Source organism: Lissotriton helveticus, chromosome 4_1, assembly GCF_964261635.1.
Source record: "Lissotriton helveticus chromosome 4_1, aLisHel1.1, whole genome shotgun sequence".
In the NCBI taxonomy this organism is placed as follows: domain Eukaryota; kingdom Metazoa; phylum Chordata; class Amphibia; order Caudata; family Salamandridae; genus Lissotriton; species Lissotriton helveticus.
Genome location: NC_136063.1, coordinates 1581938234 through 1581958702, shown reverse-complemented (window position 1 = coordinate 1581958702; position 20469 = coordinate 1581938234). Strand labels below are relative to the sequence as shown.

Sequence of the window (20469 nt, the reverse complement as noted above, 5' to 3'; positions counted from 1 at the left end):
CTTCCCTCCATACCTTCTAGTCATTCTTATTTTTCATTTGATATTTTCTCACTGCTTCAGCTCCTTTAACCCAATGGAATACACTTGTTCACATATCTTCAGCCTTTGAGGACTTACTCTGGTGCCTGTACTCTATGTTTCAAGGTCAAAATTGGTAATATTCCCACAGCCACATTATATATTATATGGGCTTTATTGAGCTTTTATTCTGGCCGTCTGTAAACAAATCACTCTGGTGAAACTTTCCTCTGTTGTTCAGGGCTACTCCCAAGGGAACTCTTACTATCAAGGCCAGTTTTAGGGTGGTGAGCCCGGTGCTTCTGCACGGGGTGCTGAGCTTGGGGGGGTGCAGTGTTTTGACATTTCTAATGTGGTTAAAAAAATCGGCTGCAGAGTTCCTTGTGTGTCCAGCAGTTTTCAGGCGATAATAAAAATGTCACAATAAATGTGGTGATTATTGTACCAGCTGGAGAGATTGGGGTTTTGTTTGTCTCGTTGCTGTTTTACCTCATTATAAAGTGGTGCAGAGAGTTAATGTGCCTGCAGCAAAGCACGTGTAACAAACAGATCACAGATTTGTATTTTATGTAGGTAGCCCAGTGGGTTACTGTTTTTGTAACAAAGATTATTGTGTTACTTGCAGTTCATAATTTACCATCCTTATAATATAGCACAGTAAGCTTTGAACTGGCATCATATAGCTGCATGCAAAGTGCAAGGAATAGGTGTAGAACCTTATGTTTTCCCCTAGCCTTCCATTATCCTAAGGTTGCTTAAAAGAGTTTGTAAGGGCACATAAACATTCTTGTTTATGTGCCCTTACAAACCTTACAATGCCCTTGTTTCTGTTACATTTAAGATCCCGAGTCTGCGCTGCTCCAAATCAAGCAATCTTAAAAGATAATGCATACCAGGAAGTATTACATGTGACTCCTACACCTGGTAGTTCTCGTTTTCTTATGCAGCATTCCCTCCACATTCTCTGTGTACAATGTGTGTGGGATGTAAAGTGTTCTGACACTCTACATTAACACGAGTAGTACTATAAAAGAAATGGTTTGGCTCCATGGATGAACACATGGAATAATTTACCTTGGCTGCCTGTATGCAGTGGTTGCCTGTGTGTTGCTCACTTGTTGCTCTGGGGATTACATAAAGCATCCAACTTGACTGCTTGTATTCAGGACATGCCATGGGCAGCTTCAATATCAAGCATGGGGGGATTCTATAGGGCTCCCCTCGATCATTAACAATATTCAACAATGTAATGTGCATGCATCCATCCGAGGCTGTTCCCATCATTACACCCATAGGCGCTGCGGCCTAAGACAACGTAAGTGTGATACTCTGGCCACTCACACGCCCACCAACACACTGACCCGCCTGTGAGCAATCTTCTAACCTATGGCGTAGCAAGGTCAGGTGACACCCGGTGCGGAAAATCTTGACACTTGTCACCCCCTGCTTGACAAAATGGCAAATATATGTGTTTAAAACATATACCCCCAGATTCATCATTGTCCCGTTTTGCGAGTCCTTAATAGCGATTATTAAGGAATTGCTATTAAGGACTTGCAAAACAGGATTCATGTAGAAATCGCAATTTTATTTGCGATTTCTACAGCTTCCTTATTTGCGATTAGCAAATTGCTAATCGCAAATAAGGAATGACTCCCCATGAATGAATGGGGCCCATAGGAATGAATGGGGAGTCACTCCTTATTTGCGATTAGCAATTTGTTAATCGCAATTAAGGATGCGATTTCAAGGGTGCCAGGGGTGTCCAAAGGACACCCTGTAGCACCCCTGAAATGTAAATGTAGACTGATGTTGCGTACACACATGTCCAAAGGACATGTGTGTGTGTGTAACATTCAACTTAGAAAAATGCACTAAAGTGCATTTTTCTAAGTTTTCGCTATTTACCACGAAGTCAGACTTTGCGGTAAATAGCGGCCAAAAATAGCGATTTCGCAATTCAGAAATGGTTCATGAATTGCATTTAAGGAATCTCAAATAGAGATTCCTTAAATGAAATGCCTCGCAATTTAGCGATTTCGCAATTTGCGATTTTTGCATTTGGCATGATGAATCCCAAATGCAAAAAAAGCGCTCGCAAAGGGCCAGATTCGCAGAATCTGGCCCTTTGTGAGCCGATTCTAGCTTCATGAATCTGGCTGATAGTTTAGCCATGTTATCACCCCCTCAGTGATGACACCCTGGGCGGCCCGCACCCAACCTACCCACCCCCCCCCCTTCCTATGCCACTGCTTCTAACCAAGCACTCCCCAATGGCTAAATGCTCCCTAATGCGCTTCAACCCCATGCCAAGGGCATGAAGCGCTTTGTGAATGCAATTACAATAAAGTGCATGGATGTAGTTCACGGCGCCTAGACGTTCAGCTCCCTCTCTCTATGTAAACAGCTGAATTGCACCGCCCAGATAACAGCTGCCTGCCCCTCGGCGCCAATGGCAGGCCTGTTCTTTACACGTGTACGCCATTGATTGATTATTGCAGCCGGTTATTAAAATGTCAGTCGGTCAACCATTTGTGCTTTATTTACACTCGCGTATTTAGGTAATTTCACATAATGACGCGTGGATTTTGTCAGTGTAAAAATACATGCTATGTATCAGTTACCTAGGATTGAGTGACGTTCTAGTTGTTATTTGTACAGCTATCAAAACAGAACTTTTGAGCTATTATATGGCAGCCGACGTGATGACGCAAGGGGTCTCTTCGACAAGCTGGTTGGTCCAACATTTCATCAAGAATGCATAGTACTGGGAATGCAAAGCTGCGGCCACAGCAACAAAATTCAAATACAGCTCCCAATCCAAGTAATTTTGAATGACATATAATGCATATCATTGAAATCTGCTAAAATTATTATCAGAGTTTAGCAAATTGTTCTATAACTATTTCGGTAAAGAAGAGTTTTACAGATATAACAACTGTTATCTCTTTGATCTTTTTGTTTCAATGTTATTCTTACTGGAGCAATGGATGACAAAACACATTTTATTATTACAGCAATCAAGTGATAATTTCCGCACTCTCATAATCCGTGCTTCCATCCCATTCAATTTTTTAGAGTTTGAAACGCCTTACTGAATACAACTAATTGATATTAAGTCATTTCATCTATTCAAACACCCCTAGAAGTTGCCAGTTTGATACACACTGTAGCTTTTCAGTATGATAACACTGAATATTTTGGGCATTATTTTCCTCCTATTTGGGGCATTTATATTTTACCAAATATCTAACATGTAACAAACTAGCAAAATAAGTAATTACAGTGGTAACAATGAATTGTTCACCTAATCAACAAGGCCGTATCATCTGGTTAAATTTAGTATTTTGAAGAATTTTACAAACTCCTTAATCCAGGATTCTCTTGCTTTGGCACATAATGGAAGGGCGTGTATTACTTTTAAGGGCCATATGTATGAAAATAGAGTTTTGCGATTCTCAAATTGCGATTTTCAGTGAATCGCAATTTGAGAATTGCAAAACACAATGTATGTGGGATTTGCTAATAATTTTGCCAATCCCACATATTCCCTATTGCGAATCGCAAATTGAGATTCACAAATAAGGAATACCTTCCCATTAATTCCTATGGGTTAAGAGGCCCATAGGAATGAATGGGAAGACATTCTCAATTTGCGATTAGCAAATAGAGATTCGTAAATTGATAATGCAATTTCAAGGAGAAGACCACAAAATTCACAACATTAATAGTTTGCTGAACACTGTTATAGACTAAGACACCTAAAACTTGGCAATCAAAAGTAATCTGTAGCTGAGTTACCGCATGTGTGATGCTACACAAAATATCAATGTTGGGGGTTGCCATATCCTTCTATGTCACATGGTCCACAGACTTCCTTTTCTGCAGCTTTATTTCACAGTTTATTGCATCTAGGTGTTTTGACTTGTTTGATTCAACTGATCAACTTAGGCTAAAGTACCAAATCACATTTGATTGTAATTTTCAAGACTGGAATGCTCTAGTAATTCTATCAATGCAGTATTAGAAGTTCCCTAATCCTTGACCACCCTCCATAAGTGCTCCTATTGTAACTTTTGATGTAACTGAGTAAAGTGGTGGAATGTTGAACCTGCGAAAGCATGGGGAATTTAAGGTTTCATATTAACACAACAGCCAGCTTCCACCAACTTCAAGATAAATTGCAATTTCTGGAGCAGTGAATAGTGTTGCTTCTTAAGATAAAAGCATCATAGCCAGATATAGGGAATTAAATGCATGATAATGAGACCAGCAAAGCAAAACCTCTGCACATTCATTGATTGGGTAGATTTCAGTCATGGAATATCCGCTCTTGAGCCCTTGTAAACTTACTTTCCTGACACAAGCACAGCAGCGCTAACTACAAGGTGAAATCCAGTGAGTCCATAGAACCCAGTCTGATGTCTTCTGCAGTGCTTGCAAGGTTCCTCTCTCCACCTGGATCTGCACTGCAGTGCCCTGCACCCTACTGCCACAGCTCAGTTGCCTTCAGCCAATACAACAGCTTTTGCCATTACTTACTAACACTAGGTTTTTGCTCCTGCTGCTCTTGCACATATGGATCATATGGAGGGCTTCACCGATGTCACCCTTTTCGTGGAGTGAATAGTTATATGTTTTTGTGATTATTAGCACAGTCCTGCAGAGCCCTCTTGCAACGCATCCCATTGCAAATTGCCTTACTATAAGTTGCTAGGGCAGCTGCTCACTATGGCTAAGCGAATTGTACTGTTAGGCTATCAGTAGAGCACGCAACAAGTGGATCTGAATGCTACAACGTGTTCATGTACTGCTAAATTGGCATCACTGTCTTCTCAATTGAGCTATCTCCCATTTTTCTCAAGCAAAATAAAGACACTGATTCCTAACTATGTCCTCCCAAGCAAACTAAAGACACGTATGTCTGAATATATAGTGGCTGGTGAAGATACTGTGGGGACAATTGGATCCTGGACCCCCATGAGGAGAAAATCGTGGTTATTCGACCTGTTGTAGGGAGCAAATGATACTGTCTTTTTGTTCAAGTGCAAAAAACCGAAATATTTCTTATCCCTATGATATAGTAGCACAATGAACAATGAAACAAGCGCTGGCAAAGCTGATACATCTCTGCATTGAGATTTGTTGGCGTTGCCTATGTTTTTTTGTTAGATAGCTATTGGGGATGTGTGCACATCCGTTGCAGTAATTTTTTAATGGATTTTTTCAAGTACTTTTTTTTTTAAATTGTGGTGAGAGGGTCGCAGGAAGGGGGGGCAACAAGCAAAGATGTGCAGAGAAGCAACAGGGAGATAGGGTATACCTGGACATTAAGGAGGGCGTGGACAAGTGGACAAAGTGAAGGAGTAAGCAGCAGACAAGGGAAAGAGCAGGAAAACACATGCACTCCAATAGAGTGCTGAAAGAGAAATAAAGAAGTATTTCCCTGAATACAGGCCTCATCGGTGGAAGGATACGAAAAAAACAATCAGAACACTGAGACCAAAATGCTCATGAGTGAGACTAACGCAAGAATAGGAAGGAAACCATGTAATCAAGAGGAGACAACTGAGATAGACAACACAACCATCCAATCAGAAAAAAATGCGCTAACCCCAAGCTAACTCCATACTAGAAACAATAGATCTGGCAATCAAACATCTAAAGCTGTCCATAGCCAAAACCTAAAAAGGAAAAAATTCTTCTGGCGATATTTTCAACACAATGTTCAAGTCACACAACACTCATCCAAAGCTGTTGATTACCATCTTATTATGATTGCAAGGAGCATTACACATCTTAAATTGCATCCCAGAAGATAGCTTCTTCTCTTTTTGTGTTGACTTTTTCAGTAGCTTGTACATCTGTGTTTTCCTGCCTCTGACCTACATAAGGGACTTGTTCCTAATGTTGACAATGTTTGCCTAAATGAACATATTTTGTTTCAAGGACAGTTTGCAGTAACTTTGTTGTTAATGCTTCTAATTACCGCTACCTTTATTTCTATATCTTGTATGATGGCGCACTATGACTAACGCAGTCATCTGACATTGGTGGACTCGCAGTACAAACATTTGCTCAAAGCTTGGTGGAAGCCACTCATGTTATTTAAATAATTCTTGCCTCATAGTTAGTTACGGGGACAGCAGTGGTCTGTGCAGGGGAGCGCAGAGAGGCGGTGGGGCGGGACGGGAGCGGAGACAGTCGACAGAAGACGAAATAGGGAAAATTAAATAGACCTTATTCCATTGACTGTCGACATCCGGCCGCCCCAACCCTCTGCCCTTACTTGCATGGACTCCTGCTGTGCGGGGATGCAGGATTCAGGCCCAGTGCTGAGATTTTTAGCACTTTTATGGTCACATGTTATCCCCTTTGCAATAGAACTACAATTGATGATTCTTGAGGCACCTCTCCTCTCCTTACCTGGTGGTGCAGTATTGCCTTGACCTAGCACCAGGTCTTGATGTCAGTGTGGAAGGCTTGGGATCAAATGACAGAGTGCGTGCATTGTCCTGAATCCTCTTCTTCCTTTGTGACTTTGGAGTGTTTGGGCTGTTTATGATGAATGATCTCTTTTAGTGGGGTAGAGCCACCAGGAATAGCAGACTTAAGTAACTGCCCACACTTAGTGCTGATTGATGAAGAAACATTGTCGGTCCTGGTAGAAAACGTAGACTAGTCACGTCCAACCCTGCATACTACCTGCTTGTAACCCATTGTGACCATGTGGTTTCCACAGTGCTACACTTACCCACCACTCTTGCATGGCATCTAAATGCTGTGCTTTTTACCGAGGATCCACGTTCTTCAACAACTGGAAACTGAAGAAATACTTCCTGGGCCTGCTTCCTGACCACATGATTCCAATCAAGATACCAAGACAGTTAAAACGTTACAAAACTTTGGAAATGTTTGAAATTGTGTAAATACCATTGCTTGCTGTTTGTTGTAGTGCAAAATCCGCCCAGATGTCTTAAAAAAGAAACAACACGATGTGAGACAAATAAATTGCTTACAGACAACATAGTTGGAAAATGGAGGTTGCAAAAGATAATCCTTTCTTAAACATTACAGCAGGCCACTTTGGCCAGGGGATTATCATCAAAGTGTAGTAAACATGTGCAGGTGACACAGAGTCAAGACCTTTGCAATTAAACGAGAATGAGCTTTACAGTAAAAGAGCTCTTTGTTTTTTGCCTTTTGAGCAGACCTGGCAAGTTTTATTGTCATACCTCCATAAAGGAAAGTCTAATATCAGAGCTTAGAATGCTCCATAAATCACGAGTTGCACTTATGGGTCCTAATTCATAAAGATTTGATATGATTTATTCTTATAGTATGCCTGGTTTAGTCTTGAATTCTAGGAGTAAGCCAGGAAGACTCCTAGGTTACGTTTAGAATGCTGGAGTAAGCCACAAGTACTAATGAAGTATGTCACACCTAAGGTCCTGGGAAGCTTGATTCCGGTCCAGGGAAGACATGGCTTGGCAGTTCGTGCTGGACTGTTCCCATGAGGCACAGGGTCAGACTGATTTGCATATGGCCATGTCTGAACTGGGGTGGCGGAGTGAGCTAAAGAATGGTGATGGATTAAACCCAGATCAGTTGACTGGGGGTGAGTGTTTGTATTGTCAACGCTCCGTCCATCACCACCTTTGGTTTTTCTCCGTATGTCACACCTAATCATAGCAAAATCTTTGTGAACCGCACCCATGATGTATAATAAACTAGTTAATGGTTTTAAAATGTGAGGCATTTTACTTTCAGAATGTAAGGCACATGACATGGTGTTGGCTAGACCTCACACACAAGGCATTTAAAGAGTTACCTTCTTTATCTGAGGATCTGAGTGTAGGGTCCAAAAGCACTGATCCTTTATTCCACGCTTCCATGCCTTTGATTCTCGAAACCACAGGTGCAGTGACCACAAGATAACAAGACGCAAAGGACAAAGTTTACTTTGCGAGTGGGAAATTTATTTCTGATTTGGAAAGTGTGAGTGATTGCAAATTGGATGGTGGTGTGGGAGTGAAAGTGCTCTCTCCGTGTATTCAGGCGCTATAGGATTAGTACCTGTGTGCCTCTTTTTGTTTTTCCTGTGTCCTGCTATCTACCTCTTCAGAAATCTCCAGGACTACAGGCTAATGGTGCCTGTGATAAACCACGCCTTAAGTCAACATGTCATAAGAACAAACATTCACAAATTAATCCATCCCTTCATGGAATTGGAAGTTTCAAAAAATTGGCCTCCTTTACCATCTCCAGTTTTAAGACCGAGGTCAAAAAGACCTTTTCTTTTTGTCTGGTATCTGTACCTCTGAACTTCTTTCAGTTTGCAAATAGACAGAAACTTGCCAGCACAGCACGCACATGTTACAAAAAGGTATTTATCGTGCCAATATACCACTCGATTGACATCACACTCTGGAAGACATTCACAGGTTAGTCCTGTAATGCATGTTCCCCTTGAGACCACTGATACGTGTACGGTATTTGGCTTCTTCACACCCTCAAAGCCTGGATAAAGGTTTTTGTTCCTTGTACAAAGATATAGATAATAAAGTTTGTGCTTGCGGTGTAAATTGCACAGCCACATGTGATAAGCTTTATTAAATAGTTATTGCTTTTAGAGATAGTGAAAAACACAATGAGGATTCAATTGAGCACTTTCCCTTTTCTACATAACATCCAAATTCCTCACCAGTGTTCATCGTTACTCCAAGTCTGGGGTTCAGGGCTTTACTGGGCAGAGCTTACTTTGTAAAAGAAAAAGTGCTGGTGAGGAGGATCTATTCAGAAGCCTGTGTCAGGTGCACTTAAATATTGGCACACACAATACCAAGACTGCGAAGCTTGAATCCACCTCATGTCTCTTTAATCCACTACCAGCCACTCCCTGTCCCTTTATCTCAATCTTGCAGGTTACCTCGGCCTCCCTATGTGACGGTTTTGCATCTTTCTCTTCCTCCGTCTTTCTGATCTGTGTGCTTTTCCCTCTCTAGCACTTGGTAAATCTCTGATGTGGAAAAAGAAGTGCCGGTCCCCAAAAATAAGTGCCGGGTGCCCTGAACCGGCAACTTTGTGCTCAAATAAGCTCTGATACTGGAGAACGAATAGGAGCCCCAGAAATGCTCAAACCAACCCATTTCTTTCATCTCCTCACACATACCCTCTCTTTCCATCCATCCAATCTCTCTCTCCTTCTCGCCTCTCTCTTCTCCCTATGTTATCACTTTCTATCTGCCTTCCCCTTCACACTCTCTCTTGAAACCTCCCCATTCTTGCTGCAATTAACATTGGGGAGCTGGACAAAGTGAAGAGGCACCTTACGCAGCCCTGTGGTTTCAAAACCAGCTTCCAAGGGCTCCAGTCCACTGGGGTCATTTTTAGTGAAACAAGCATTGGTGATGCATCAGTTTCGCCTATGTAATGAATTCAGAGCTGTTTTTATCAATCAACATCCAGGATAAGGAATGAGCTCCCTGACAGATAACACAGGAGTGGAGAGGAGTGGCACAGAGGCCAGAGCAACTGACATGAGAGTTGGGGATCCTGGTTCAAGTCTCAGCAACACCGCACAACATCCTGTGATTTTATGCAAATCACTTAATCTCTCCAGGTGATAAATTGTTATATAAATATGCTGCAATAATAAAAGGCAAAATATGCAGCAATAGTAAAAAACAAAACCTTGTGAAAATATAGTTCCACCAAAGAGGATGTTAACAGTATTTTGGCCGAGGGAAACTGGTCAGAGAAGCAGACCAGAAACAAAAATTGGTAAATGCAGGAAAATATGCTACAGCCAATAGAAATGGAGGAAAGGTAAGTGGCACACACATGAACCAATGAGAAGCCAGGAAAGAGAGGAGGCAGGATGTAAGTCCCTTTTAAGTTTATATTAAAAACAATAGATTTCACAGGAACAGCGCAAGTGCTGTGCGGGTGAAATCTAATACAAGGCCTGGACGGCCTTCCTAAGGCTTCTAAGTGGGCCTCACCCTCCCCACGTCCTGTGCATTTCTTAAGCATTAAGTTGCAAAGCTTAGCACTATATCCAGATGGCCTTGGCAAGTCTAAGTAGTAGTATATTCAATAGAGAGGGACGAGCGTACTGTAAATAAGAATGGATTGTAGAAAGAACGTGTTTTGTTTACAGACTGCAATTGACTTGCTTGTCTCTAGATTGAAGACTGCTTTTTAACAGTAACAAGAGTATGAAGACGGGTAAGGTGGTCATAAGCTTTACTACTTTGGTTTGCTTTACATGCTTTATGGTTCTTGTTTTTCTCTTACTGGGAATCCACAAGAGATGTGGACAGCAGCTTGGGACAATCTCTCTCTCCAATGGGTTGAATGTCAGAATATCGTCTATAGAAATATTGTGCTGTACGAGTATTGTAGCAAAAATACAGATTGCCAAAATATTTTAGAAGCAAGTATATACTGACAGATTACTAAACATAACTCCACATCTCTGTACCTTGACATTATACATATTAATAAGGTTTGAGGATGGGGAGTTAAGGGCCACATGCACAAACCTTTTTGCCTATCATAAACAGGCTGATTCGCAGAATGAGACTGTTTGCAAAAATAAAAATGCTTTTTGGCATCTACAAAGCCTAAATAGCGATTCAGTAACTTGTTGCCAAATGACAATTTGGGGTTTGCGATTCAATATTAGGAAGGGGCGTGTTAAGGGTGTCCCTTCCTAATAGCAACTTGTAGTGACATGTATGAATGTTTGCGATCGAAATGCGGTCGTACAACATTCGCATTTTACCGCCTACTTTAAATAGGTGGTGACCCAGTCGCAAACAGGAAGGTGTCCCCAGAGGACCCCTTCCCGTTCCTCAGTAGTTTCAAAATCGTTTTTTAAGAGCAGGCAGTGGTCCAAGGGACCATTGCTTACTCATAAAAAATTAAACTGAAATGTTTAATTTTTCTTTTTGAAAAGCATCCCGTTTTCCTAAAAGGAAAACGCTCTGCATTTAAAAAAAACTTTTCTTTATTGAAAAGCAAACAGAGGCATGATGGACTGCTGTCCCTAGAAGGCACCCTTCCTGTGTTTTTAGAGATTCCCTATGGGTCGCACTTTGTGACCTACCTCATAAATATTAGCGTAGTAGGCCTATTACGACACCATTAGGAATCACAAAGGGCCACATGTATCATCATTTGTTATAGCAATTACCAAATTGCGATTTTCTGTGAATCACAATTAGGTAATCCCTTTAACAAATGTATGAAACTCCAAGAGTTTCATATAGTGATTTGTAGGGGGTCACAAATCGACCTAATGAGGTAAGTCGCAATTTGCGCCCGCCGCCCTAGGAATCGCTAAAATCACAGGGCTGGTGGCCTGCTGGTGCCAGCAGACCACCATGTCTGTGATTGCTTTTAAATAAAGCAATCTTTTTTTTTTTAAATGCAGCCTGTTTTCCTTAAAGAAAAAGGGGTTGCGTTTAGAAAAAAAAATGAATTGTTCACTTTTTATTTTTTAAGAGCTGCCAGTTATCTGTGGGACCACTGCCTGCTCTTAAAACATGGTTTACATACATTCACAAAGGGGAAGGGGTTCTTGGGGACTCACCAACTTGAAATTGGTGGTAAAATGTGAATGTTTTGCACCCGCATTCACGGTTACAAAACATTCATACATTCTGGTATGATTTGGTATTTGGAAGGGACGCCCTAAACACACCTCTTCCAAATACCGAATCGCAAAATAGGGTTTGATACATGTGAAAATGATTTTTTGCATTTGCAAAACGGGCCGATTCTTAGGAGTGGCCCATTCGTGAATGCAAAAATGCTTGATACATGTGGCCTTAAATATGTTAAGGACACATTCATAAATAGGTATTTGCGATTTCCTAATAGCAAATCCCAAAATCTGCCATTAGGAACTCACAAAATAAAACCTATGTACATGTGGCCTTAAGTGTATTAATCCTATAACTAATTGTATATGCATACCTTGCCAATATTGTGGTCGCCCATATATTCGCGCTGCTATTTTTTTAGCATCATATTTAAATCTCAATATTCTAACGGAAGTGATATTAATGACCCTTGACCCTGCTTGCAGGTCAGGCCGCTCCCCACGCCGCACAGCACCACCTGTGCGTCCGTGCCTCTGCTGCCCTGCTGCTGCAGCTCCACAAGTTCGCCGCTCCTCCCTGTCCTTCCACTTGCCTGCGCCTGCCTTCTTTTTTGCCCTCCAAACTGTGTTTTTGCTTCTGGTACAAAAACTGTATTTTAATTTGCCTTTTTTACTTCTGTAACTTAGCCTTTGCTCTGTTCCATTCCCCCTTTTTGCCTTCTGTACCCAGTACCAGTTGCTGCATCCCCGCGGCCCGCCCCTGAACACCGATTGGCCGCCCCGCTCCCACCTCCCAGCTGCTCCTCCCTCCAACCTACCTTATATGGCGGCAGCGCAGCAGTGAAGGAGCGACACACTTCCAGATCCACACCGACCCCAACACCACCCTCAGAGGAACTCTCGTCAACAGACCCCCCGGACACCACCCAAAGTTCAGCGACTCCATTGCCGACTTCGTCAACACACACACATTCACCTCCACGGACTACATCCTCCTCGGGACCTGAACTTCCACCTCGAGAACAACAATAATGCCAACTCCACCACCCTGATCGACAACCTAGCCAACCTCAGGCCCAGACAACTCGTCACAACACCCACCCACGCCACCGACCACACTCTTGACCCCATCTTCTCCGCAAGCCCCCATGTCTCCTACAACCACACCACCAAACTCCACTGGCCTGATCACTGCTGCATCCACTCCACCTTCAAGAAGCCCACCATGCACCACCTCACCCAACAAATGCCTCGCTGCTGTTGGAGCAAAGTCACCGTAGACCAGCTAACCACCACCCTCGCCCAGAGCTCACCCACCGACCCCACTGACCCCAACACCGCCGCCCACAATCTCAGACAGTGGATCAACGACTGCGCCAAAACCCTCACCCCGCTCAAGAAACCGTCCAACAGTCACACCAGCAATAAAGCCAGCTGGTTCACAGAAGAGCTCCAGGCCTCCAAGCAAACCTGCCGAAAACTAGAGAAGAAATGGCTCGACGAACGAACACCGGACAGCTACACAGCCCTCTAGAACGCCACCCGCAGAAACCATCACCTCATCAGATCCGCTAAAAGGGCCTTCTTTAAAGACCGTCAAGACAACAACGCACACAACAGCAAAGAGCTCTTCAACATCGTGAAGAACCTCTCCAACCCCAGCCTCAACCCCAACGATATCCCACCCTCGCAAGACCTGTGCGACTCGCTGGCCTCCTTCTTCTACCACAAGATCGCAGACATCCACGACAGCTTCAACGCCATGACCGACCCGATGACCATGGAGACCTCTGCCCCCACGACCACCACCCGCACCAACCGCATACTCTACTGGAGCAACATCAACGACGATGACACCATCAAGATATGAACACCATCCACTCCAGATCTCTATCAGACCCATGCCCACACCACATCTTCAACAAAGTCAGCACAGGCATCGCTCCCTATCTCCGGAAAGTCATCAACATCTCCTTCGAGACAGCAACCTTCCTGGAGAGCTGGAAGCACGCCGAGATCAACGCCTTACTCTAGAAACCCAAGGCGGACCCCAAGGACCTCAAGAACATCCGGCACATCTCCCTGCTCCTGGTCTCGGCGAAGGTCATCGAGAAGACCGTCAACAAACAACTGACCTACCTCGAGGAGAACAGCATCCTGAACCCTTCCCAATCCGGGTTCCTCAGCAACTACAGCACCGAAACTGCCCTCATTGCCGCCACCGATGACATCAGGACCCTGCTAGACAACGGAGAAACCGCGGCCCTTATCCTCCTGGACCTAGCAGCCGCCTTCGACACTGTCTGCCAGCGCACCCTATGCACACGCCTCCTCAACGCTGGGATCCAAGAGAAGGCCCTGGAGTGGTCCGGAAAAAGCCAATCAGGCTGTTTCCAACCGCAAAAATGCTTTTACCTCTGTCCAAAACACAATTTGCAATTCGATAACACGATACCGAATCGCAATTTGTGTTTGGGATTCGGTATTTTGAAGGGGCTTGTTTAGGGCGTCCCTTCCTAATACTGAATTCGAATGGTATGCTCAAATGTTTTGCAACTGAAATGCGGTTGCATACCATTTGCAGTTTCCCAACCAACTCTAAGTTACTGATAACCCATTCCCAACTTTCCCTTTGAGAAAGGCTGAAAAAATATTTTCTAAGAGCAGGCAGTGGTCCCATCGACCACTGCCTACTCTTAAAAAATGAAAAGAAAACTTTTCATTTTACTTTTTGAAACGCATCCCATTTTCCTTTAAGAAAAATGAGCTGCATTTAAAAAAAAAAAAATTGCTTTATTTAAAAGGAATCACAGGCGTGGTGGTCTGCTGACCACAGCAGGCCACCATCCCTGTGATTTTGCGATTCCCAGTTCGTCGCAAACTGAGACGAACCTCATTAATAGTCTGTAGGTAGGTCTATTTGGGACCCACTTAAAATCGCAAATAAATATAAAACACACTTTAGTACATTAGTGTTTGCGATTACCAAATAGCTATTTGGTAAACGCACACACTAATATTAGTACACCCGCCACTTGGTAACATTAGTGCCAGCCCTTTAAATTCTAATTACCATTACTGTAGTTTTCCCTTAAAAATAGCCATAGAAATACGTGTGTTTTTTCCTAAAAACTTGCCAGTCATAATTTTAACATTATCCACATGGGCCATCTACACAAGAAGTTAAAGGGAGATTGGTCTATAGCCAGACGCTCCATCTCCTGAGCCTTACGCTCTCACACTTCTCTATGGCGCTCTAATGTTTCCCCAAAGAGCATTTTTTCTCTTAATTTTAGTTTGGCCCTTATTCCTCGATGTTAATTGAATTTTCTAAGACCCAGCGATAAACAAGAGCTTTTAAACTTCCCATTTCCATTTTGTTTCACAGTGGCTTTGCTCAGCAGTCACATTATCATGCCTCGGCAAATTTCGTGGAATGCAGATTGGATCCCATCTGTTTAGGTCACATATTGGCAATGAATTTCACTTTTTTAAAAGTTCCGTTTATTTTCATTCATAAAATAAATATACACATGACAGGGAGTTTCTGTGTTTCCTGAGAAAACATCCCGCAAGAGAGGCGTTTACTTTCCAAGGTATAATTATTGTTCCTCAACTGGTAGTTTTGTGGTGATGGTAAATTGTGATTTTTTCAGCGGCCTTCCCACTTACACGCATTCCCCCACTGGCATAGTCATGACTGCATATTCTCCTGCCTTACTGACTTGTTCATTTATAGACCCTGATTATGATGGCACTGATAACCTCGATATGGGTGCAAACTCCAATTGGGGATTAGGTTTGTGGCTCAAATCCCAAGAGTGCATGCAGTGTTTCCACACTTTGGAATGGGAATGCACTATTATAAGACTCTACTGGCCATCAAAGGGGCCCACTCCAGGGTTAAGGGAGCGGGCCTTTAATGGCTGGTAGAGCCTGCTATGGAGGGCTCTAAAGCTATTAGAACATTCCGCCCGAGAGGGGAAAATTTTTTAATTTGTAAAACAAAGGCCTCATGGAGCCCGAGGGGATCTCGGGCTCCATGAGGCCTTTTGTTCACAGCAAGAGCTGTGAACAAACATTGAAATGTTGGAGATCCGGGCTTCTACCGGCCATTAAAATCTAGCTCCCAACATTCCAATGTTCTAATAGTGTATTTTTCCCCCTTTCCAAGGTGTCCAATTTATAATTGGGTGCAAATTGCACGCCTGCTAATTTGTGCACCCGATGTTAAGGCAAATTAGTTTGTGGCAATTTACAACAGTTTTTATGCCCCCATTGTGATCTGCCCAAAGTGACCATCCATTGAAAAAGAATCCAATTGTACATTTATGATATTAATATTTCCTCATTGGTCACTTTGGTTTAAATTTAAGGAGATCCGTCCTGTTGCCATTTGCACCAGCAGACCATTGATCATCATGTTCACGAGAAAATAATGATACATGCTTATGACTCATGATTGGGATGGGAAATTGGAGCAAGTCAGAGGCCTCCTTAACAAATTCTCACATTTACAAGTAGTAGATGTTACAGCCATACTTACTACTTTGTTTGCTGCAAGAATTTAACAACCTGTGTGTCGATCTGCCCTTGTTGCTGTGCAGTTCTATGTGAACATGTATCCATTCTCGATTTCACTTCTGATCGATAAATGCTCTGCTAATTGAAATTCAAATGGTGGGACTTTGGTGAGCTCTGTTTCTCTGCATAGTGCTGAATGTCCCTATCGATGGCACAACATCACATCTAAAACTTACAGAAGCAGACCACTCCCAAAGATGACCATCCTGTCACCTTAATTCATCAAGATCTAATTCCAGTTAGAGTTGCTGTTCATGCACTTGCTCATGGTACTCGTCCATATTACGCACCAAATGTCATCTGCTGGCCATCCTGGTTCCCACACTGAGTTAATGCATATGGGGACCACTCACTGTTTTTTCCAGCCATGAAGGTTGACCATAAGTCAGGACAGTCCAAAACCTGCAACACAGATTTGTCAACCGGAAAAAAACAGATTACTTAGTTTCTCTCACATGTCGGGCTCCCCACAGATTTTTAATATAAATTTTTTCATTTTCCATAGATATTTGAAAATTTGGAAATGATCTCTAGGTTTTCTAATTTTCAAGCAGAGGGAAAGCTTTAAAACCATCAGCATGCAAGGAGTGACTGGGGCCAAGAAGGCAAAGCAGCAAGTGCTAACTATAAACAAAAACTATAAACACTGCTAGTGCTGACTTAGATACTATAATTTTTTTGTAGCAGCTTAGCTGATCTGCAAGCTGGGCTAAACTGTTAGCAGTTGCATTTTTGGACTTTGTAGGGACACCACATAACCCAAGTTACTCAGTCAGACAGTGATATCCCCATGTATGTATTGGTCCTTATGTGGCATAAGCCTAATTGTGAAGCATTGGAGCTCTGTGTAGCAGATGAGGGGCTGGGAGATGATTGTAGGTCATGTACATCAAGTGGGGATAACACAAACACATTTTACACGCATTTAAGTGGAAGAAGATTAAATGATTTGCCCAGGAGCACACAAGGTAGGGTGTAGCACTACGGCCAGGATTCAAGCCTTATCTATGAAGGTTAAGCCATATTTTATGATAATAGATAATGGACTACAACATATACCTTGTGATCAAGTGAGTAACTCAAGCCCAGAGCATCATACAGAGATGGGCTGCAAAACAAAAAAGGGAAACATCCTTTACAACGCAACTGTTACAACGAAGTACCTTTACGACGCAACCATTACAACGCAACTTTTACAACGACTTGCGTTGGGGGGGCGCTCTAGGATAGGGAATAGTTTTAATTTACTATCCAACACCTTCCCTACTATCCACGGGGACTGGAGTTGGAATAGTAAATTAAACTATTCACTATCCAGCGCCCCCCAACGCAAGTCGTTGTAAGGACTTTCGTTGTAAAACTTGCGTCATAAAGGCATGCGTTGTAATAGCATGCGTTGTAACGTCATACATCCAACAAAAAACGTTGCAGGCTGGCGTGCAACAGTCAGAGTGGAAGTGTGCTAGCCTGATGTACGAACATTCCAGGAGCTGATGACAATGGGTGCCTCAACCGATAAGTTGAAATATTACTTTTGTGCTTATTTTTTGGGGGTTTAATAATGATAAAAATGAATGTCTGTTATATCACAAGATTTGTGTGTGGGTGGGAGGGGAGAGGGCAGTACAATTCACTGTCCACTCTCCAATGTATTATTCTGCTCCTCTGAAATAGTTGCTTGTGTCACCAACCGTACTGCCATACCAATCATTATTGCTGTAAATCTACAGTGCCCCCTTGCTACTGTGGCTAGTTTGAGGTGGGAAACAACATTTACAACGCAACTTTTACAACGCACTACCATTACAACACATTTTTTACAACGCAAAAACTTTTACAACGCATACCATTACAACGCATGTTTTTACAACGCAAGTACTTTTACAACGCATGCCATTACAACGTAAGTATTGGTAAGTATATAATTATATTTAATATTTTATATGTTTTTTTTTTTTTTACGTTTTCATCTTTTGGGTAAAGGGGTATTTTTAGGGTTCAGGGTCAGTTTTCAGTTTTTGGGTAAAGGGGTATTTTTAGGGTTCAGGGTCAGTTTTCAGTTTTTGGGTAAAGGGGTATTTTTAGGGTTCAGGGTCAGTTTTCAGTTTTTGGGTAAAGGGGTATTTTTAGGGTTCAGGGTCAGTTTTCAGTTTTTGGGTAAAGGGGTATTTTTAGGGTTCAGGGTCAGTTTTCAGTTTTTGGGTAAAAGGGTATTTTTAGGGTTCAGGGTCAGTTTTCAGTTTTTGGGTAAAAGGGTATTTTTAGGGTTCAGGGTCAGTTTTCAGTTTTTGGGTAAAGGGGTATTTTTAGGGTTCAGGGTCAGTTTTCAGTTTTTGGGTACAGGGGTATTTTTAGGGTTCAGGGTTAGTTTTCAGTTTTTGGGTACAGGGGTATTTTTAGGGTTCAGGGACAGTTTTGGGTTTATGAGATACAGGGTTTTTTTTGGGTTCAGGGACAGTTTTGGGTTTTTGGGGTACAGGGGTATTTTTAGGTTTCTGGGTTAATTTGGGTTTTGGGGGTACAGGGGTACAGGGTAAAAAAATTAAATAAAATAAATTAAATTAAATTAAATTATATTAATTACAATTAATTTAAAAAAAATATATTATATACTTACCAATACTTACGTTGTAATGGCATGCGTTGTAAAAGTACTTGCGTTGTAAAAACATGCGTTGTAATGGTATGCGTTGTAAAAGTTTTTGCGTTGTAAAAAATGCGTTGTAACGGTATGCGTTGTAAAAGTGTGCGTTGTAACATCATAGATCCGTTTGAGGTATGTACTTTCAAATCCTCTGTCTCACTCACCGATTGAGAGCCAACCAAGTTGATCACGATCTTATGTTCAATTTATTCTAGTTCTGGTTTTACTTTTCAGTTGACACAGCACCTTATGTTTTGCAAATGAGGACACCCGTTCTGACACAGATGGCCGTGATGTGCTTTACAACCAAATAAGCTCAAAAAAAGATCTTGAATGCACCCACACACCATTTTCTTGCAATCGCAACAGTTCCTCTGCATACTAAATACCAAGACCATTAAAATATTAACTCAGCATTGCCCTAAAAGGCACCTGCTCTACAATTTTATGCTACCACCCCAATGCAAAAGGCCATGCAGATGGTGGACTCATGTTACTCTTCAATAGGCAAAATACAAATCTCCAAGTAACGCCTACACTAGATGCCATTGAAGGAGGCAGTGGGCAACCCTATTAACTGTAGTCTGAAACGCAGCTGACATGCCCTATAGCGCAACAGATAATAAGTTTAATTCCAAATTGTAAAGCATGACTTATCACCCCTAAGTGTATCCAGGTCCTTGGGTTGTCAGGGAGATTAAGAGAGATATTGCTCAGTCACATGATGCTGAGCTGAGCTGCTGTCGAGGATCGAACCGTGAGCCCTTTGCACTGGAGTCAGCTGCTCTGGCTGCTGCGCCACACCTCTCCCTCTTACATCTGGCATTGATAACCCACTCTAAGGGGCAGATTTACAACTTCTGGCTCATCCCTGCAAATCAGCAGGGATGTGCCAAGAAAGGTGCGTCACGCAAAACTACCCTTGCGCCACCATGGATGTGCCACAAAAGTGACGCAACGGCGGCGTAAAAGTGTCATAAAGGGCATGTAAATCTGCCCCTAAATTGTTACACGGCCATACCAAAAGCAGGGGCGCGCCTTCCGAGAGCTAAGCAGACTAACAATAAAATAAACATTAAGTAATGAGAAAAAAGCAGAGAATTAAGCAATTCTTTGTTTTCTTGTTAGTTTAATGTCCCTTGGAAACATAGCAATAGATTGACACGAGTTTAACTTTTTACTGAAAGTAAGTGTTCTCATACTGTTGTTAATATTGTAGGGGAAGTGGATAAATCCACAAGGAAGTCACATATGATTTTTCACAATGTGATTATTAGTCATAAAAGCCTTTTTAATCAAAATTGTCATGCAGCATGATGCCCAGAAGTCCTCAGCACACATTTGTAGGAAAGCAGTTTATTCATTTTTTCTATTCCCACAATACCGGTTTTGGGAAATTGCTATTAGATTTTGGGATCTTTTGGGAAGACTTTAAATTTATTCTTTTTTACGTAACTATTGGCATGGGTGCACTTAACTAAAAACTTACCCGAATGAGCTTCCCTAAAAATTCACATCTAAATGGTCAAGCAAGGAAACACTCAATGCAAATACCCTCCATGTTGTATCCAAGATTAACTTGGACACAGATGTTTTGACTTATAGTTTGATC

General features: G+C 42.2%; 1 protein-coding gene across 2 annotated transcripts in view; it reads left to right on the top strand.

Annotated features, from left to right (window-relative positions):
• The window catches only part of SUGCT (succinyl-CoA:glutarate-CoA transferase), a 3526579-nt gene that overhangs the window by 2024521 nt on the left and 1481589 nt on the right, over positions 1–20469 (top strand). The window contains exon 13 of one of the 2 annotated variants that reach the window (XM_078688201.1): positions 2680–2793. The exons of the other annotated variant lie outside the window; for it this stretch is intronic. Within the exon in view, the coding sequence (XP_078544327.1) occupies positions 2680–2700 (21 nt within the window). The 3' untranslated portion in view covers positions 2701–2793. Of the gene's footprint in view, positions 1–2679; positions 2794–20469 lie in introns of those variants that run through there. 2 annotated transcript variants of the gene reach the window in all.